This window comes from Bidens hawaiensis, unplaced genomic scaffold (assembly GCF_021521415.1).
Source record: "Bidens hawaiensis isolate Kalapana, Puna unplaced genomic scaffold, B.hawaiensis_p1.1 tig00008407_1, whole genome shotgun sequence".
Classification (NCBI taxonomy): domain Eukaryota; kingdom Viridiplantae; phylum Streptophyta; class Magnoliopsida; order Asterales; family Asteraceae; genus Bidens; species Bidens hawaiensis.
Window position 1 is genome coordinate 428,248 of NW_027491597.1, and position 14,244 is coordinate 442,491.

At 34.0% G+C, this 14,244-nt stretch overlaps 1 protein-coding gene and 1 pseudogene across 2 annotated transcripts; both read left to right on the forward strand.

Moving 5' to 3' along the window:
* Window positions 1-347: 347 nt before the first annotated feature.
* On the forward strand, window positions 348-3,956 carry LOC143637732 (polygalacturonase-like). Its single transcript, XM_077105051.1, has 4 exons — window positions 348-1,011; window positions 2,319-2,608; window positions 2,907-3,135; window positions 3,727-3,956. The coding sequence occupies exons 1-4, from the start codon at window positions 571-573 to the stop codon at window positions 3,946-3,948; spliced, it is 1,182 nt and encodes a 393-aa protein (XP_076961166.1). The 5' UTR covers window positions 348-570; the 3' UTR covers window positions 3,949-3,956.
* Window positions 3,957-10,088: 6,132 nt separating this feature from the next.
* On the forward strand, window positions 10,089-14,234 carry LOC143528998 (uncharacterized; annotated as a pseudogene). Its single transcript, XR_013134577.1, has 4 exons — window positions 10,089-10,340; window positions 11,070-11,615; window positions 11,993-12,438; window positions 13,195-14,234. The product of XR_013134577.1 is annotated as an uncharacterized LOC143528998 (transcript).
* The last annotated feature ends 10 nt before the right edge of the window (window positions 14,235-14,244 follow it).

The following is a 14,244-nucleotide window of genomic DNA, read 5'->3' on the forward strand; positions in this document are numbered from 1 at the left end:
TTAGTACGATTCTCTGATAAATTCTTGCAACAGTTTAATCATTTTACATTGTACCTAAGCTAGCCTATAAAAACACCGGAAAACAACTTTTTAAAAACTAATTGTTCGTCGATGATACATACAAAATGAGTGTGCGTGTATTTATAACATTGCTAGCAAATACAACAATAATAAAACTAAAAATCAAACCGATCTATTCTACTATTTGTGATTTGTTTCGAAAAATTTAGTCTATTATAGATCATGATACACATAGTATCCATATATATTATACGTACACATATTAATACTCCGTATTATACAATATTATAAAAATAACTAAAACTGAATAATAAGACATGTTCCACATTCATCGATCCGGTCCGTTAAACAAGGATCTATCCATGACCATGACCTCCTCACATTCCTTAAACCTTCATATTTATAAACCATATCACATTAATTATTATAACTATTAACTATACTAACATATAACTCCTAGTTAGTAAAAAACTTAATATTAAGTTACCTTAACTCTCCCATAAATACACCCAAACCCACCCCTCTAATTCTCTTCACACCCTCATAAAAATGTCCAACCCTTTGCTAATTCTTTCACTCACCATCATCATTGCCACCGCTGAAACGACCGTCTCCGCGGGCAGTAACTACAATGTTAACCACCTAGGAGCAAAAGCGGACGGTAAAACCGACTCGACTAAGGCGTTTATGTCCGCATGGTCACATGCATGCGGCTCAGTGAAGGCGTCAACCGTGTACGTTCCTAAAGGAAGGTACATGGTTGGCGGGATGGAGTTTTCGGGCCCGTGTAAGAATAATAACATCACGGTTCGGATTGATGGGACACTAGTGGGTCCTGGGAACTATAATGTTGTGAGTAAAGGTCATAATTGGCTAAGGTTTCAGCATGTTGATGGAGTGACGGTGGTGGGTGGGGTGATGGATGCACAAGGTGCCGGTTTGTGGGCGTGTAAGAAGTCACGTTCGGAAAACTGTCCGGATGGTGCCACGGTATGGTTTAATTAATGTATAAACTTGTTTTGATAATAATTAAATTAATAACTGTTACATTTGTCAAGAAAACGTTTTTTTTAGGTGTGTATAGGTGGTTTCTGAATTTGTTTTGTGTTTTAATTAGGGTGTTTATAAAAAGTTTAAGTTTAAACAGATGAAAGTCGGTCAATTTGTCTGGTTTGAAAAATAGATAGCCTGATTTGTAAAAACTGAACTAATGGTTTGCTTTTGGTTTGCATATAATAAAAACCGAAAAAACAAACCGAACCAAATCTAAATTTTTGTTTTTTAATAATTTATATCAATTCATTTATAAGAATTTAATGAATATGTTAATAAAATATATGTCTTCAAATGTATAATAATCTATCATTTTAGAATTAACAAATTATTTATACCTAAATTAATATTTTTGTTCAAATGTATAATAATCTATTATTTTAGAATTAACAAATTATTTATACCTAAATTAATTATTTTTTGGCAACGTTTTTTCGCCTAAAATTTTCAAGCTCAAATGGCAAAACCGAAACCGAACCAAAACCAAAAAGAAAACAAAAAAACTGAAACTGAAAAAACCAAAACCGAACAGTTTCAAAAATTCAAAAAACCAAATTTTTGGTTCTTGCCGAAACCGCGCCGAACCGCACCACGCACACCCCAACTGAATATTATATGTTTAACAAATGTATTTAATTTCTTTTTTTCATTTTAGGAATAATAAGTTATATATCTATTATATTAATGAATACTTTTTTTTAATCTAAAACTTAACAGATGAACCACCAGATACGAACAAAGCATTAAAAACCGTCGGTTTGAGTTGTCTTTTTGAAAACCATAATCAGTGATTCGACTCAACTTTTTCAAAATACCATACAATGAATATCACTAATAAGTAATAACTTGTATAAGTTTGTTTGTCCATGTAGCGAACTACCTAGTTCTACGAGGCTAGAACACTACATAAAATGAACAAAGTTGTAGATCAAAATTTTCAAAAAAAATTAACATATTGTTGGGCTTAAAAATAAAATATCATTTGGTCTACATTTAACTAGAAAAACATATTTAGAAAATGAATAAATAAATTATATAAAAATCAAAATCATATTACATGTTAACGAAATATTGGGTAGGAGAAAAGAAATAATTTATTTATTATTTATTTCGCCTGAATTCAGAAACCACGTAGTATTACACCATGCGACAATAAAAAGGAATATTAATATCTTATTTATGTAATCTATGTAATTTTATAACATATATTAAGAATCTGATATTCATGCATTTTGCACGTGCAGACTTTAGCATTTTTCAACTCAAAGAATGTAAAAGTGTACGGACTGACTTCAATAAACAGCCAAATGTTTCACATTGTGGTGAACGGTTGTGATGACGTGAAGATGGTGGACGTGAACGTGCACGCGCCTTCGGACAGTCCCAACACCGACGGCATCCATGTCCAGTTGTCGACCGGAGTCACAATATTAAACTCCAAAATCAGCACCGGTGATGATTGTGTGTCCATTGGTCCCGGTGCAACCAATCTATGGATCGAAAATGTCAAGTGTGGACCCGGTCATGGCATCAGGTATATATCAACCTAAGTCGGTCCAGCTGTGTGTATTTAAACTGGTTGGTTACTGATAAACTGGTAACCGCCTTTTTACTAATAATACAAATTCATACAAAAAAATAACAGAATGTTACATATTATATTTAAAATCGTTATATGTTATACTTGATTTATTTTTAAAGTGTTTATTACGTAATTCATAATTTGAAATCGATCTTACGAGTGAACCATAATTTATGAAAGCTTCTTTGTTTCGAATCTTTGAGAAACTAAATAATAGTTTGTTAATGGAATGTATGTTTACACTTTACAGCATTGGAAGTTTAGGCAAGGATTTGAACGAAGAAGGTGTGAAGAATGTGACCGTGAAAAAGGTTAATTTTAAGGATACGGATAACGGTTTAAGGATCAAGTCATGGGCGCGACCTAGTCATGGGTTTGTAGACGGTGTTTTGTTCGAGAACACGGTCATGACTAACGTGCAGAACCCAATTCTTATCGACCAAAATTATTGTCCTAGTCACAAGAACTGTCCTAATCAGGTTCGTTTTTCAGTTATTCTTGCATCATGTTTATATATTAGTTCTTAAAAAGTGTTTTATAGGTATTATGGATGTAACTAGATGAGCTTGAACCAGAGCCCGAATGCTCGTTTAAAGTACGAGAACTCGAGCTCAGGTTGGATTTGAGAGTAGTTTTTCAACCTTAATCTCAACTAAGGCTTGGCTCTAGCTAGTCATGTATTATATATTAACTAGGGTATATTATTTATAAATTATTATCATATATTGTAATATTAATTTTTATACATAATATATAGATAGTATTTATTTATTTATCATCATTTTATGAATAATAATCCTTATATAATTATATCTTTAATATATCCATAAGTAAAGCTTGAACTAGTTCATTAACTAGCCGAGCTCGAGTAGTTGATGGACATCTTAACTCGTTTACACCATTACTTTTTGTTTCTTACATTTCTCATGTCAACTTGTTACATAACATTCCTCACATACTAAAGACAAAAACAAAACTTGTTGATTTAATGTTTTCAAAGATAGGTGCAAGGATGTGATGTTTTTAGCCCACTCTATAAAAAAGTTAGAATTTTTAATTAATGTTTACAGGTTTCCGGTGTGAAAATTAGCAATGTGAAGTATCGGGACGTCCATGGGACATCAGCAACGAAAGTGGCGGTGAAGTTTGACTGCAGCAAAAAATATCCATGTCAAGGAATAACAATGCAAGATGTGAATTTAAGTTTTAAGAAAGAGGCTCCAGCGTCTGCATATTGTGTTAATGCCGGAGGAAAAACTTATGGCGTGATGAAACCAACCGGTTGTTTTTAGGGTAAGTGAGTTTGCAACGCCCGTGGCCTGAAAAATACAGTTGAATGGCCTGGCTTTGCACTTCGAGATTTTGATTATTTAGTTGTAGGGTTTTTTTGGAAGTTAGATGGAACACTTTGAGGATTTGTATATTTTTTAGTTTAACGTTTAGTTTATCTATTTAACTGATTAAAAGGACAACTATATACCCTTCCTTAGAGTGCATGGGGCACCTTAGTGTAATCTTCATTGGTATTTTGGGAACACAACCCCACATGCTTCAGCCCTTCAGGTAATGAAATAGGGTAGCAAATATGGTTCGTGAACTTGAAGATGATGTCGCATAACTAAAGCAATTTGGGTATTTGGGATTAAAGTTAGGGGTGTTTCCTTCGTTTTTAGGTAATTTTGGGTAAGAATGAGGTGACGATATCTTAAGTTTTTTTTGAACGGCTTAAGTCATTAAAACACAAACAATGATGCTATCTTAATGGTTGGCAATTTAGAGTACTCTAAACACTTTTAATAGTATCCTTTGCACCCGTATGACTTGGGATATGATGAAATTAGAATGAGTTGATATCTGGTAACAAAAGCACAACTACCCCGCTTCCTTTTTATATTGAAAGAATTTAGATGGGTGGTGAATTGGTGATTTCTTTTTTAACAATTTGAAACTATTTCCATCGCTTTCTCAATATTACTCCCTCCATCCCTCTACAAGTGTTATGGTTTGAAAAAAATCAAAATTTAAGAAAGTTTGAATGATTGCATTTTTTATTTAACAAATGACTATAACGCCCTTGACATATATAAAAAGACAAATTTAAGAAACTTTGAATGATTGCATTTTAAGGGTAAATTTGTAAATTAATTAATAAAGTTTGAAAGTAAACATTTGTAATGGGACAAACTAAAATGGAAACGTGGACACTTTCAAAAGGACTAAGGAAGTATATTACTATTATTACCATATTAACTTTATGTTATTTTATTATTATTATTATTATTATTACCAATAATGTTATTATTATCGTTAGTTACTATATTATATGGAGTATTATTATTCTCATATTATTATTAGTTATTATTCGTATATTTTAATTTGTAATTGTTATTATTATTATTATTATTATTATTATTATTATTAAACAAGACTTTATTTATTTGAATTTGAAAAATGGATTTGATCAGATGAGTAGGACGGAAAGTGAAGCGCTAATGTAAAGGATAGAGAGTTGTAGATGAGTCGGATGGGAGGTATGTATTCACTCCAACCTTAGGCCAATCTATTATGAAGATGTGAAATGCGAATTTCCACGTAGGAAGCGTCACATATGTTTTTGGAGCTCATTTATAAGGGAGCCAAGTTGGTTTGGTTTGTAAACCAGTCGTGCATGAGCCAAAACAAGCTCGCTTGTTGGCTCATTTAAATTAAAAACCCAAGTTTCACTATTTATGAATTATATGTTTTGTATGTTAAAGACAAAAAAGTAAACTACCAAGTTTCTAGTATCGTATTTCCTTCAACCTTTTTAATATTACTCAACCCTCTTATAACCATATAAAAAACTACAAGCATAAGGAACACCAAAAGGTGCTACTGATCCAATCAACAAGTGAGAAAAAAAATAGTATATGTTAAAAAGATTAATTTTTGTTTTATATGTAAAAGATACCAAATTTTAAAACTGAAATAAAAGATTTAACTCGACAAGCCATTAGCTGGCTCAGTGATGAAACTTGGACATATACATTGAGGGGGCCGGATTTAATATGTATAAAAAATATTCATAGACTAGAGGAGGCGGGCTCAAAATTTCGGTCGGAAATGGGTGACTTTATACCATGTATAAAAATTTTCGACTGAAAAATGATAAATTTACACTCTCGAGCGAAAAAATGGAGGCCGGGCTCAAAATTTCGATCGGAAACGGGTAAATTTACACTATATATAAAAAATTTCGGGCAAAAAGTGGATAAATTTACACTACCGACCAAAAATCCGAGGGGGCCGGGCTCAAAATTTCGGTCGAAACGGGTAAATTTACACTATGTATACAAAATTTCGGCCGAAAAAAATAACTTTACATTACCGAGCAAAAAAACGGAGGAGGCCGGGGCCACTCCTGACCCCAACTAAAGCTACGCCCTTGAGCTGGCTTGAGCTTTTGACGAGACGGTTCGTCTTAGCTCAATTTGTATTCGACCCGAACTCAAAGGCAACCTAGCTCGGTTTATTTATAACGCTATTTCATTGCCATACCCATATCCAATTACCCATCATCATCTTCATATTACCCATTGACTTCCATGTCAATCTCACACTTTACACGCATAAAATACCGTTAACACAAAACCTAAGAAAAATAGAAAAAATACCATCAATTTTTCCATGGTTGTTTTGCTACACATGGTGCACAAGATTTAGGGGCTGTTTGGCAATGGCTGAACCATTAAGAGGTCTGAATGATTAAGATGCTCTGAACCAGTAAGGGGTTGTTTGTTTACATCTGAATGGAACCATTCAGATGTAAACATCTGATTCATTCAGACTTCAGACTGTTTGGTTCCAAACAGAAAAACATCTAAATGATTAAAATTAGGTCTGAATTATTCAGACTTGCTGTTGCCTCTGAATTGGACAGAGGCTCATTCAGACCTGAATGAACCAAACAACCCTTAAGTGCTGAACCAGAAAGTGTTGTTTGGTTGAACCTCTGAATGGCTGTGTAGAATGACTATTTTACCTCTCTGAACTATTTTACGCCGAATGAAAGATATATGTTTAGTCTGAGCTATTAATAACTATATTGAATGACCAAACTTTCGTTATAACCAACCAAAATACATCTTAATACAAACTTTGGCTATAACCAACCAAAATACATCTTAAAAATAGTTCACCATTAGTGTGCATCAATTGTAAGAGTACTAATGGTAATCCGACTACTAATAAAAAGCACACAAACAATAGTCCTTAAGGCTTTTATAAACTTTGAATATACATTAAATGATTTTGAACACACTTGATCAGTTAACACTTAATACTTGCTTTAATGATGAGAAAATTTGGACCCAAATTAGGAAATTAACAAAACCATTAAAATATCATAAGAATCCAACATTAGACGTCCCATGAAACACATTTGTTTAACTATTCCATACAAAAGTTTTGTGTCTTCAAATGCTATGATGTTGTTAAGTTCCTCTCTTTACAAAAAGACTTAACTACCAAATCATTCCTTCGGTATTCGATCTTCAAAAGATAAGACTTGAACTTGAGATGTTCATCTTCAAAAGTTATGTACCTTTGTTGGCTAATCCTTCAGTAGCTAGCCCCTTTCCATTACATTGTTGACTTTGACTTTCTAAAGTCAACACCCATGTCCTACATTTAGATCTGAATTCATCTTTATAACACCACATCATGAAGACTTTTCAGGGCTTGCTCAAGCTTTTGGAAGGCCTAAAGCCGATAGAAAAACAGGGGCCTTCTAACAAATTATTGCAAATTTAGTTAGTTTAAAAAAGAAATTTAAATGCACCTTAAAAATAATAAGTCGTACTAATAAAACTCATAGTAAGATAATAATGATAACAACTTCAACAAAATGGTAGTAGTATGAAGTACTAATAAAAATGTTACCAAGCAGTTTGTTAAATTATATCAAAAGTATAACAAGCGAGGAGTTCCTATTTCCAAATTTAATAGCTACACTTGCAACATGAATTAACACAACAACATGAAACAACACCCTCGTTGTTCATCAACCAAAATCAAAACGATATGTTGTTTACTAATCCATCCGTTTGACCCGTTAGTGCATATACTCGCATATCTCACTTGCAAGTACTATAAACACTTTGAATAAACTATAATAGATGAGCATAACAATTTAAAACCAAAACTTCATGCTTAGTTCAAGTGTAACAGCTATTTATGTTTAACAGCTTCAAATAAAATATTTTATGTAGCTGTTGTAATAGGCTTATTTGACATGCTTAACGACCATATTTTTCTATATTCTACAAATCTTGAGAAACTAGACTTAGCAAGGTTTCAAACCCAAAAAGAATCATCTAAATCGGATCAACGGTTTATTTTATATGATAATTAGAAAAACAGGACAGATTCATAAGTTGACTGAAAATTCAGCTTCACACCATTTTGTTATGTTGTTTGCACTGCAGTTTTCGAGTACCTACTGACCATATTTTCTCATGTTATAAAAATCTGCAAAAAACTAGACTCAACAAGCTTTTCAACAATATAAAATACACCCCAAACGATATCTCCATTTTGTTATTGGTGCACAAAGAAAAGAACGACGTAGACATTTCATCGAACAGATTGCGAGCATAAATGGAATACAACCAACACCCAATCATATGCCCGAACATACTAAGAGCACAACGAAAAAAAAACTTAAACCAAGTAAGATTCATGGTGAAATGATGATGAAAGACTTGTGACCAAAACCACAAAAAAAAAAGCAAGCCATTGTAGACAACCAAACCACAATCCTAGTCAACCGCAAAAGATAAAGTTTATGCTGGGTAAATGATGCTAGGTAAATGAATAAACAAAGATTTCATTCCAATACAATTTTGAACCAGTGCCAAAACATATCAACTCATGCATTTGCAATAAACTTAATGTCACACAATGAACCGAAATAGAGCAAATCACTATGCAAATTAGGATAAATGCAGTAAAAACATAGAAAAAACATGAACCATTGCCAAACATTATGAAAGTCAGGTCACAAACAAATTGAATTCAATAACTCCAAAACTCAATTAGACAAAAAAAACTAAAAAATGCATGAAGAACAAAGAGGGAATCATAACAAAAAATAAAATACAATAAATAACGAATTAGGGTTCATACCAAGAAGACGAAGTCCGAATCGGTGACGAAAGACAATGATCACCCCATAGCTTTGTCAACTATTGATTAAACAAAAAAACCCTACAACCACAAACAGATTGTAATGATCAAGCAAGCTAATTAACAAGTTGTTAAATAGTTTCAATTACCACAAGAAAGATAGGAAATCAAAATCCTAAAATACTAAACTTCCAAAATCAAAGAAAGCAAAAACAATTTTGAATGAAGTCAGTGTGAGGTATTGGATTGAATCTGAATCAATTAAATATAAATCGATTCCATATAAATCAACTAAGCAGAAATCGATTGAGAATGAAATAAACAGTTGAATCTGAAATAGAGATTGAACCTGCTTAGGGACGAGGATAGAATCGATGGAGCAGGAATAAAATTGGTGTTTGGGTCCGGTGACGGTGGTGGTAGACGATGCGGAAGAGAAGAGACGTGTTGATGATTTGTGGTGAAGAAGAGGAGATGGTGGGGAGTTAGAAGAAGGGTATATGTGTCTGCTGAATGATTCAGCGATGAGTTTGAGACTGAACGATTAAGAGTAAAAGGTGGCTGAACCATTCAGATGTTCAATTTTCACGAACCAAACACGTCTATCACTTACCGAGTCAGACCTTCACCTCTGAATGGGTTCATTCAGACCTAAACAAACACCCCCTTAATTGACATAAAAGTTTGGAGGTCAACCACTAATTCAAAAACAAGTACAACTCTTTAAAATACACGTCAATAAAATTATTTAGAAAAATAAAATTAAAGGCTATTTTCCTACTTTTTTGTATTATTCCCCCTAAAAATCCTACTACATCCACAAAAATTGACGTTACTTTTGGTTTCATTATTATTATTTTTATTAGTATTATTATTCCACATTGAACATTCAAATAAAATAAAAAGACTAGCCGTCCCATCATTTTCTCACCAAACAATAACATTGTGTTAAAAAGTATAGTCTTTTTATTTCATAGGTTTATCTAAAAGTTAAACTAATTCAATAATTATTTCATTCATAATGTTAAACATATCAAACGTCAAAAACACTTATTTTCCCTTTAATGCTGTAAGCGTTACGAAAAATATCAGGACCACCTCTGTTTGTCCGCATCTACCTAGAAATCATGATACATTATCCGCTGTACACGTTGCATTGACGATGCTTTAAGATGACCAGAATCGATATAAACAGTATAACTTTTTTTTAGTATTATTTAAGTGTAAGTTTAAAGCATTATATTTTGTTTTATCTTTCATCTTTTTCTATCTATGCAGTAGGCCATCTTCCACCATTATCTTCCATCTGGATGATAACTGCAACAACTTGTGTCCAAAGTATAATAATGCTTTTTATGTTTGCTTGATGGCTGCTGTGGGCCTCAGCACCAATCAATCATATGCAAAGTGGGTCCCACCTTCAGATACCATCATTCTTCTCCGTCCATTCTTGGTTGTTACATCTACTGGCTGCTGTATTTCATCTGCCTAACTCATTAAGAAGTTTCTTTAGATTCAGGTGCTCAAATTAGTTATTAATTATTATTATTAGTATTGACATTTATTAAAGTTTTTGCCTTTTTACTTCCCATTAAGAATCCTTTGGTTTCTGCATATTGGGACATGGGAATTTGAGGCTTTGAAGTGTGTTGATTGCTAATTTGTGAAAGATTTGATGTTTTGGATCATGGGTCTTGATTGATTTGCAAAAAAAAAAAGTTGACCCTCTTTTTAAACTTTTTATCAAGAATTTGGGGCTTTCTGCAAATTGGAAAGTGAAAATTTGATGTTTTTCATGGTTCTTACTCACTGCTTCACCTTAAAGATTCTATCTTTAACTGTGGGGGGTAACTAAATTGCAGTCTTTTTTTACTGTCTGTAAAGATTCTAGGAGTTTCTTCACATTGGAATATTAAAAGCTAATGTTTTTAAGGGTTTTTGATTCTATCTTTGATTGTTAGAGGTGGCTAAATTGCTGTCTTTTTTACTGTTTTTAAAGATTCTAGGAGTTTCTGCATATTGGAACATTGAAATATGTTGTTTTTCAGGGTTCTTGCTCATTAATTCATCAAAAAGATTCTATCTTTAATTGTGGGGGGTAACTAAATTGCAGTCTTTTTCACTGTGTATAAAGACTCTAGGAGTTTCTGCACATTGGAGCATTGAAATTTTATGTTTTTCATGTGTGTTGATGTCTAATTCTACAAAAAGATTCAAACTTTGATTCTGGGTGTTAATCCATTTGCAGTTTCTTGATTTCTTGACTCCTTTTCATTGTCCATCAAGAATCTAGGGCTTTCTGCACATTGGCATATGGAAATTTGATGTTTTTCGAAGTCTTTTCAAGGTAATTCACCAAAAAAGATTTGTTTTCGGTTCCGGGTATTACCGATCATGGAAAAACAGATTAGTTTCCGGTTGGGAAAAATGGAAAAACAGCAAAGTTTTCGTGCTTCCGCCATGGAAAAGCAGAAGAGCTTCAGACTAGCCATGGGAAGACAGATGAGTTTCAAAAAACCGAAAGAGTCACCCGGAAAACGTGGGGATTCGATGCTTCATTTGGCTTGCAGAGGAGGGAATTTAACAAAAGTTATAGAGATTCTTCAGAATCTTGGTCTTGATGCATTATCTAAACAGAATCAAGAAGGGGAAACGCCTCTTTATGTGGCTGCAGAGAATGGGCATTCTCATGTTGTAGCTCAGTTCTTGAAACATATTGATCTTCAAACCGCCTCTATTGCTGCCAATAACGGTTTTGATCCATTTCATATTGCTGCCAAACAGGGACATTTAGGTATAATTTAACCTTTTTGTGTTTGAGAATTAGTTCTTAGCATGATAAGTTACTGTTTGCGTTGTGAAAATGAAGTTTGAAATGGATATTGTGAGATGAATAATCAAGTATACTTTGGAGTAGTGTAAAGTTGTTATACATGACATAGTATTTGACACATGTTAATTATTCAAGAAATTAACAATGAAATGATCAAAGGGGCATTTGCATAGGTTTTGTATCATCTTTTTTCTAACAAATCTTTACAATGTATGTCTGCAATCAAGAACCAGAAAACTTGGAGAGGGGGGGGGGATAATGTTTTTTGTACAAATTTTCAAATTTATTTACATCTTGCGTTACTGCTTTTAACTTATTATGATTGTCAAATCTTGCAGAAGTTTTGAGGGAACTTCTGAACTCTTTCCCGAACCTCGTTATGACCACCGATTCTTCAAATTCAACTGCTTTACACACAGCTGCAGCTCAAGGACACATTGATGTGGTCAACTTGCTTCTTGATGCTGATTCAAATCCTGCCAAAATAGCCCGAAACAATGGTAAAACCGTGCTTCATACTGCAGCAAGAATGGGACATTTGGAAGTTGCAAAATCTATATTGAATAGGGACCCGAGTATTGGTTTCCGGATTGATAAAAAGGGTCAAACCGCTCTGCATATGGCGGTTAAGGGCCATAATATTGATATGGTGGTTGAGTTAATAAAACCCGATCCAACTGTTTTGAGTTTGGAAGATAATAAGGGGAATACTGCTCTTCATAACAAAGGTTTTTCTTTCCCCCTTGCAGCTTTATTATTCACTCGTTGTGCGTAGAGGTCACAAGTTAGATGGGTTGGTTAACGGATCAAAACGGGCTTGGGTTGAAGAAAGTTATTTTTAGCGGGTCAGGTTGGATGGACCCGGTATTATTACAATGTAAACTAGCCAGGTCACACCCGAGATCGTCTAAGCTTGAGCTCGGCTCGTTTAACCTACGAGAGCTCAAGCTCGGCTCATTTAACTTCCCAGATCTCAAGCTTGGCTCGTTTATTAGTTTTTAATTAATTTATCAACATTTATATCGTTTTTCATATGTACTTTAGTTATATTTTTAAATTTTCAATATATAACATAATATATATATATTTAATTATTTTTATCATAATTTTTGTATAATAATAGTTGAAAAATATATATTATTATATTAACTAAAAGTTATATATTTAATATGCTCGTTTAGGATCGTGAGCCAACTCGGGCTCGGGCTTGTTTATTAAAAAAACTTATTGTTAGGCTCGAGCTCGTTTAAGCTCGGCTCAATTCAAGCTTGTAATGAGCCGGTCTCGAGTAGCTCACGAGCATCTTGGCTCGTTTACAGTTCGAGCTTTGGGCATCTTTCAAACCATTACACTTTTAGCTTAAGTTTTTGATTTGACCCATTTGAGATAAACACAACCCTAGTTGATCATTCATAACCAAACGGGTAGAATTGACGCCTCTCACTGCTGGGGTTTACTTGCACACATACAAAGGTGTATTATATTAATAAGAATAATAATAATGTTTAATTAATTGTTCTTGACTTGTTGTAATTGTCAGATTGTTAACTGCCTGCTATCATTTGAAGACATCAACATCAATGCAGTCAACAAAGCCGGAGAAACACCTCTTGACATTGCAGAAATCCTTAAAATAGCCGAAATGGTTGATACCTTAAAACAAGCAGGGGCTGCTCACTCCAAAGACTACGGAAAACCGCCAGGTGCCGCCAAGCAACTTAAACAAACTGTCAGTGACATCAAACACAATGTCGAGTCCCAAATCTGACAGACCTGTCAAACCGGGTTCAGGGTCCACAAGATTGCAAAAAAAGTCAAAAAACTCCATATTAACGGGCTCAACAACGCCATAAACTCAGCCACTGTTGTCGCAGTTCTTATCGCCACCGTCGCATTTGCAGCCATTTTCACGGTCCCGGGCCAATATGTTGAGGAGAAAAAAGACGGTTTTACGCTCGGTGAAGCCAATATAACCAACAATGCTGCGTTTATTTTGTTCTTCTTGTTTGACAGTTTAGCCCTTTTCGTCTCGTTGGCGGTTGTGGTGGTTCAGACATCTATTGTGGTGATTGAGGAGAAGGCTAAGAGGCAGCTTATGTTTGTGATTAATAAGGTTATGTGGTTTGCGTGTCTTGCGATATCGGTTGCGTTTATTTCTCTGACTTATATTGTTGTGGGGAGTCATGAGCAGTGGCTTGCTATTTATGCTACTGTGATTGGTGCAACAATTATGTTGACTACTACCGGGTCAATGTGTTATTGTGTCATTAGGCATCGGTTGGAGGAGAATAAGATGAGGAATATAAGACGGGCCGAGACTCATTCGCGGTCTTTTTCAATGTCAATGGGGGCATCTGATCCTGAGATTTATAGTGAGAGGTATAAGAGAATGTATGCCGTCTGATAGATAGTGGGTTGAGGGTATTTTTGGAATTTTGAGTTCAGTCGATAAGTGGATAGGATCAGATTGGATGGACACAGTTGCCCTTCCTGTGAGTTTATACAATATGTTTGCATGTAATTAATAGTACAATTATATTGCAGGAAAAGCTGTGTTTTTTTGCGTTTTCTTTTAATAAGCAGTACATAT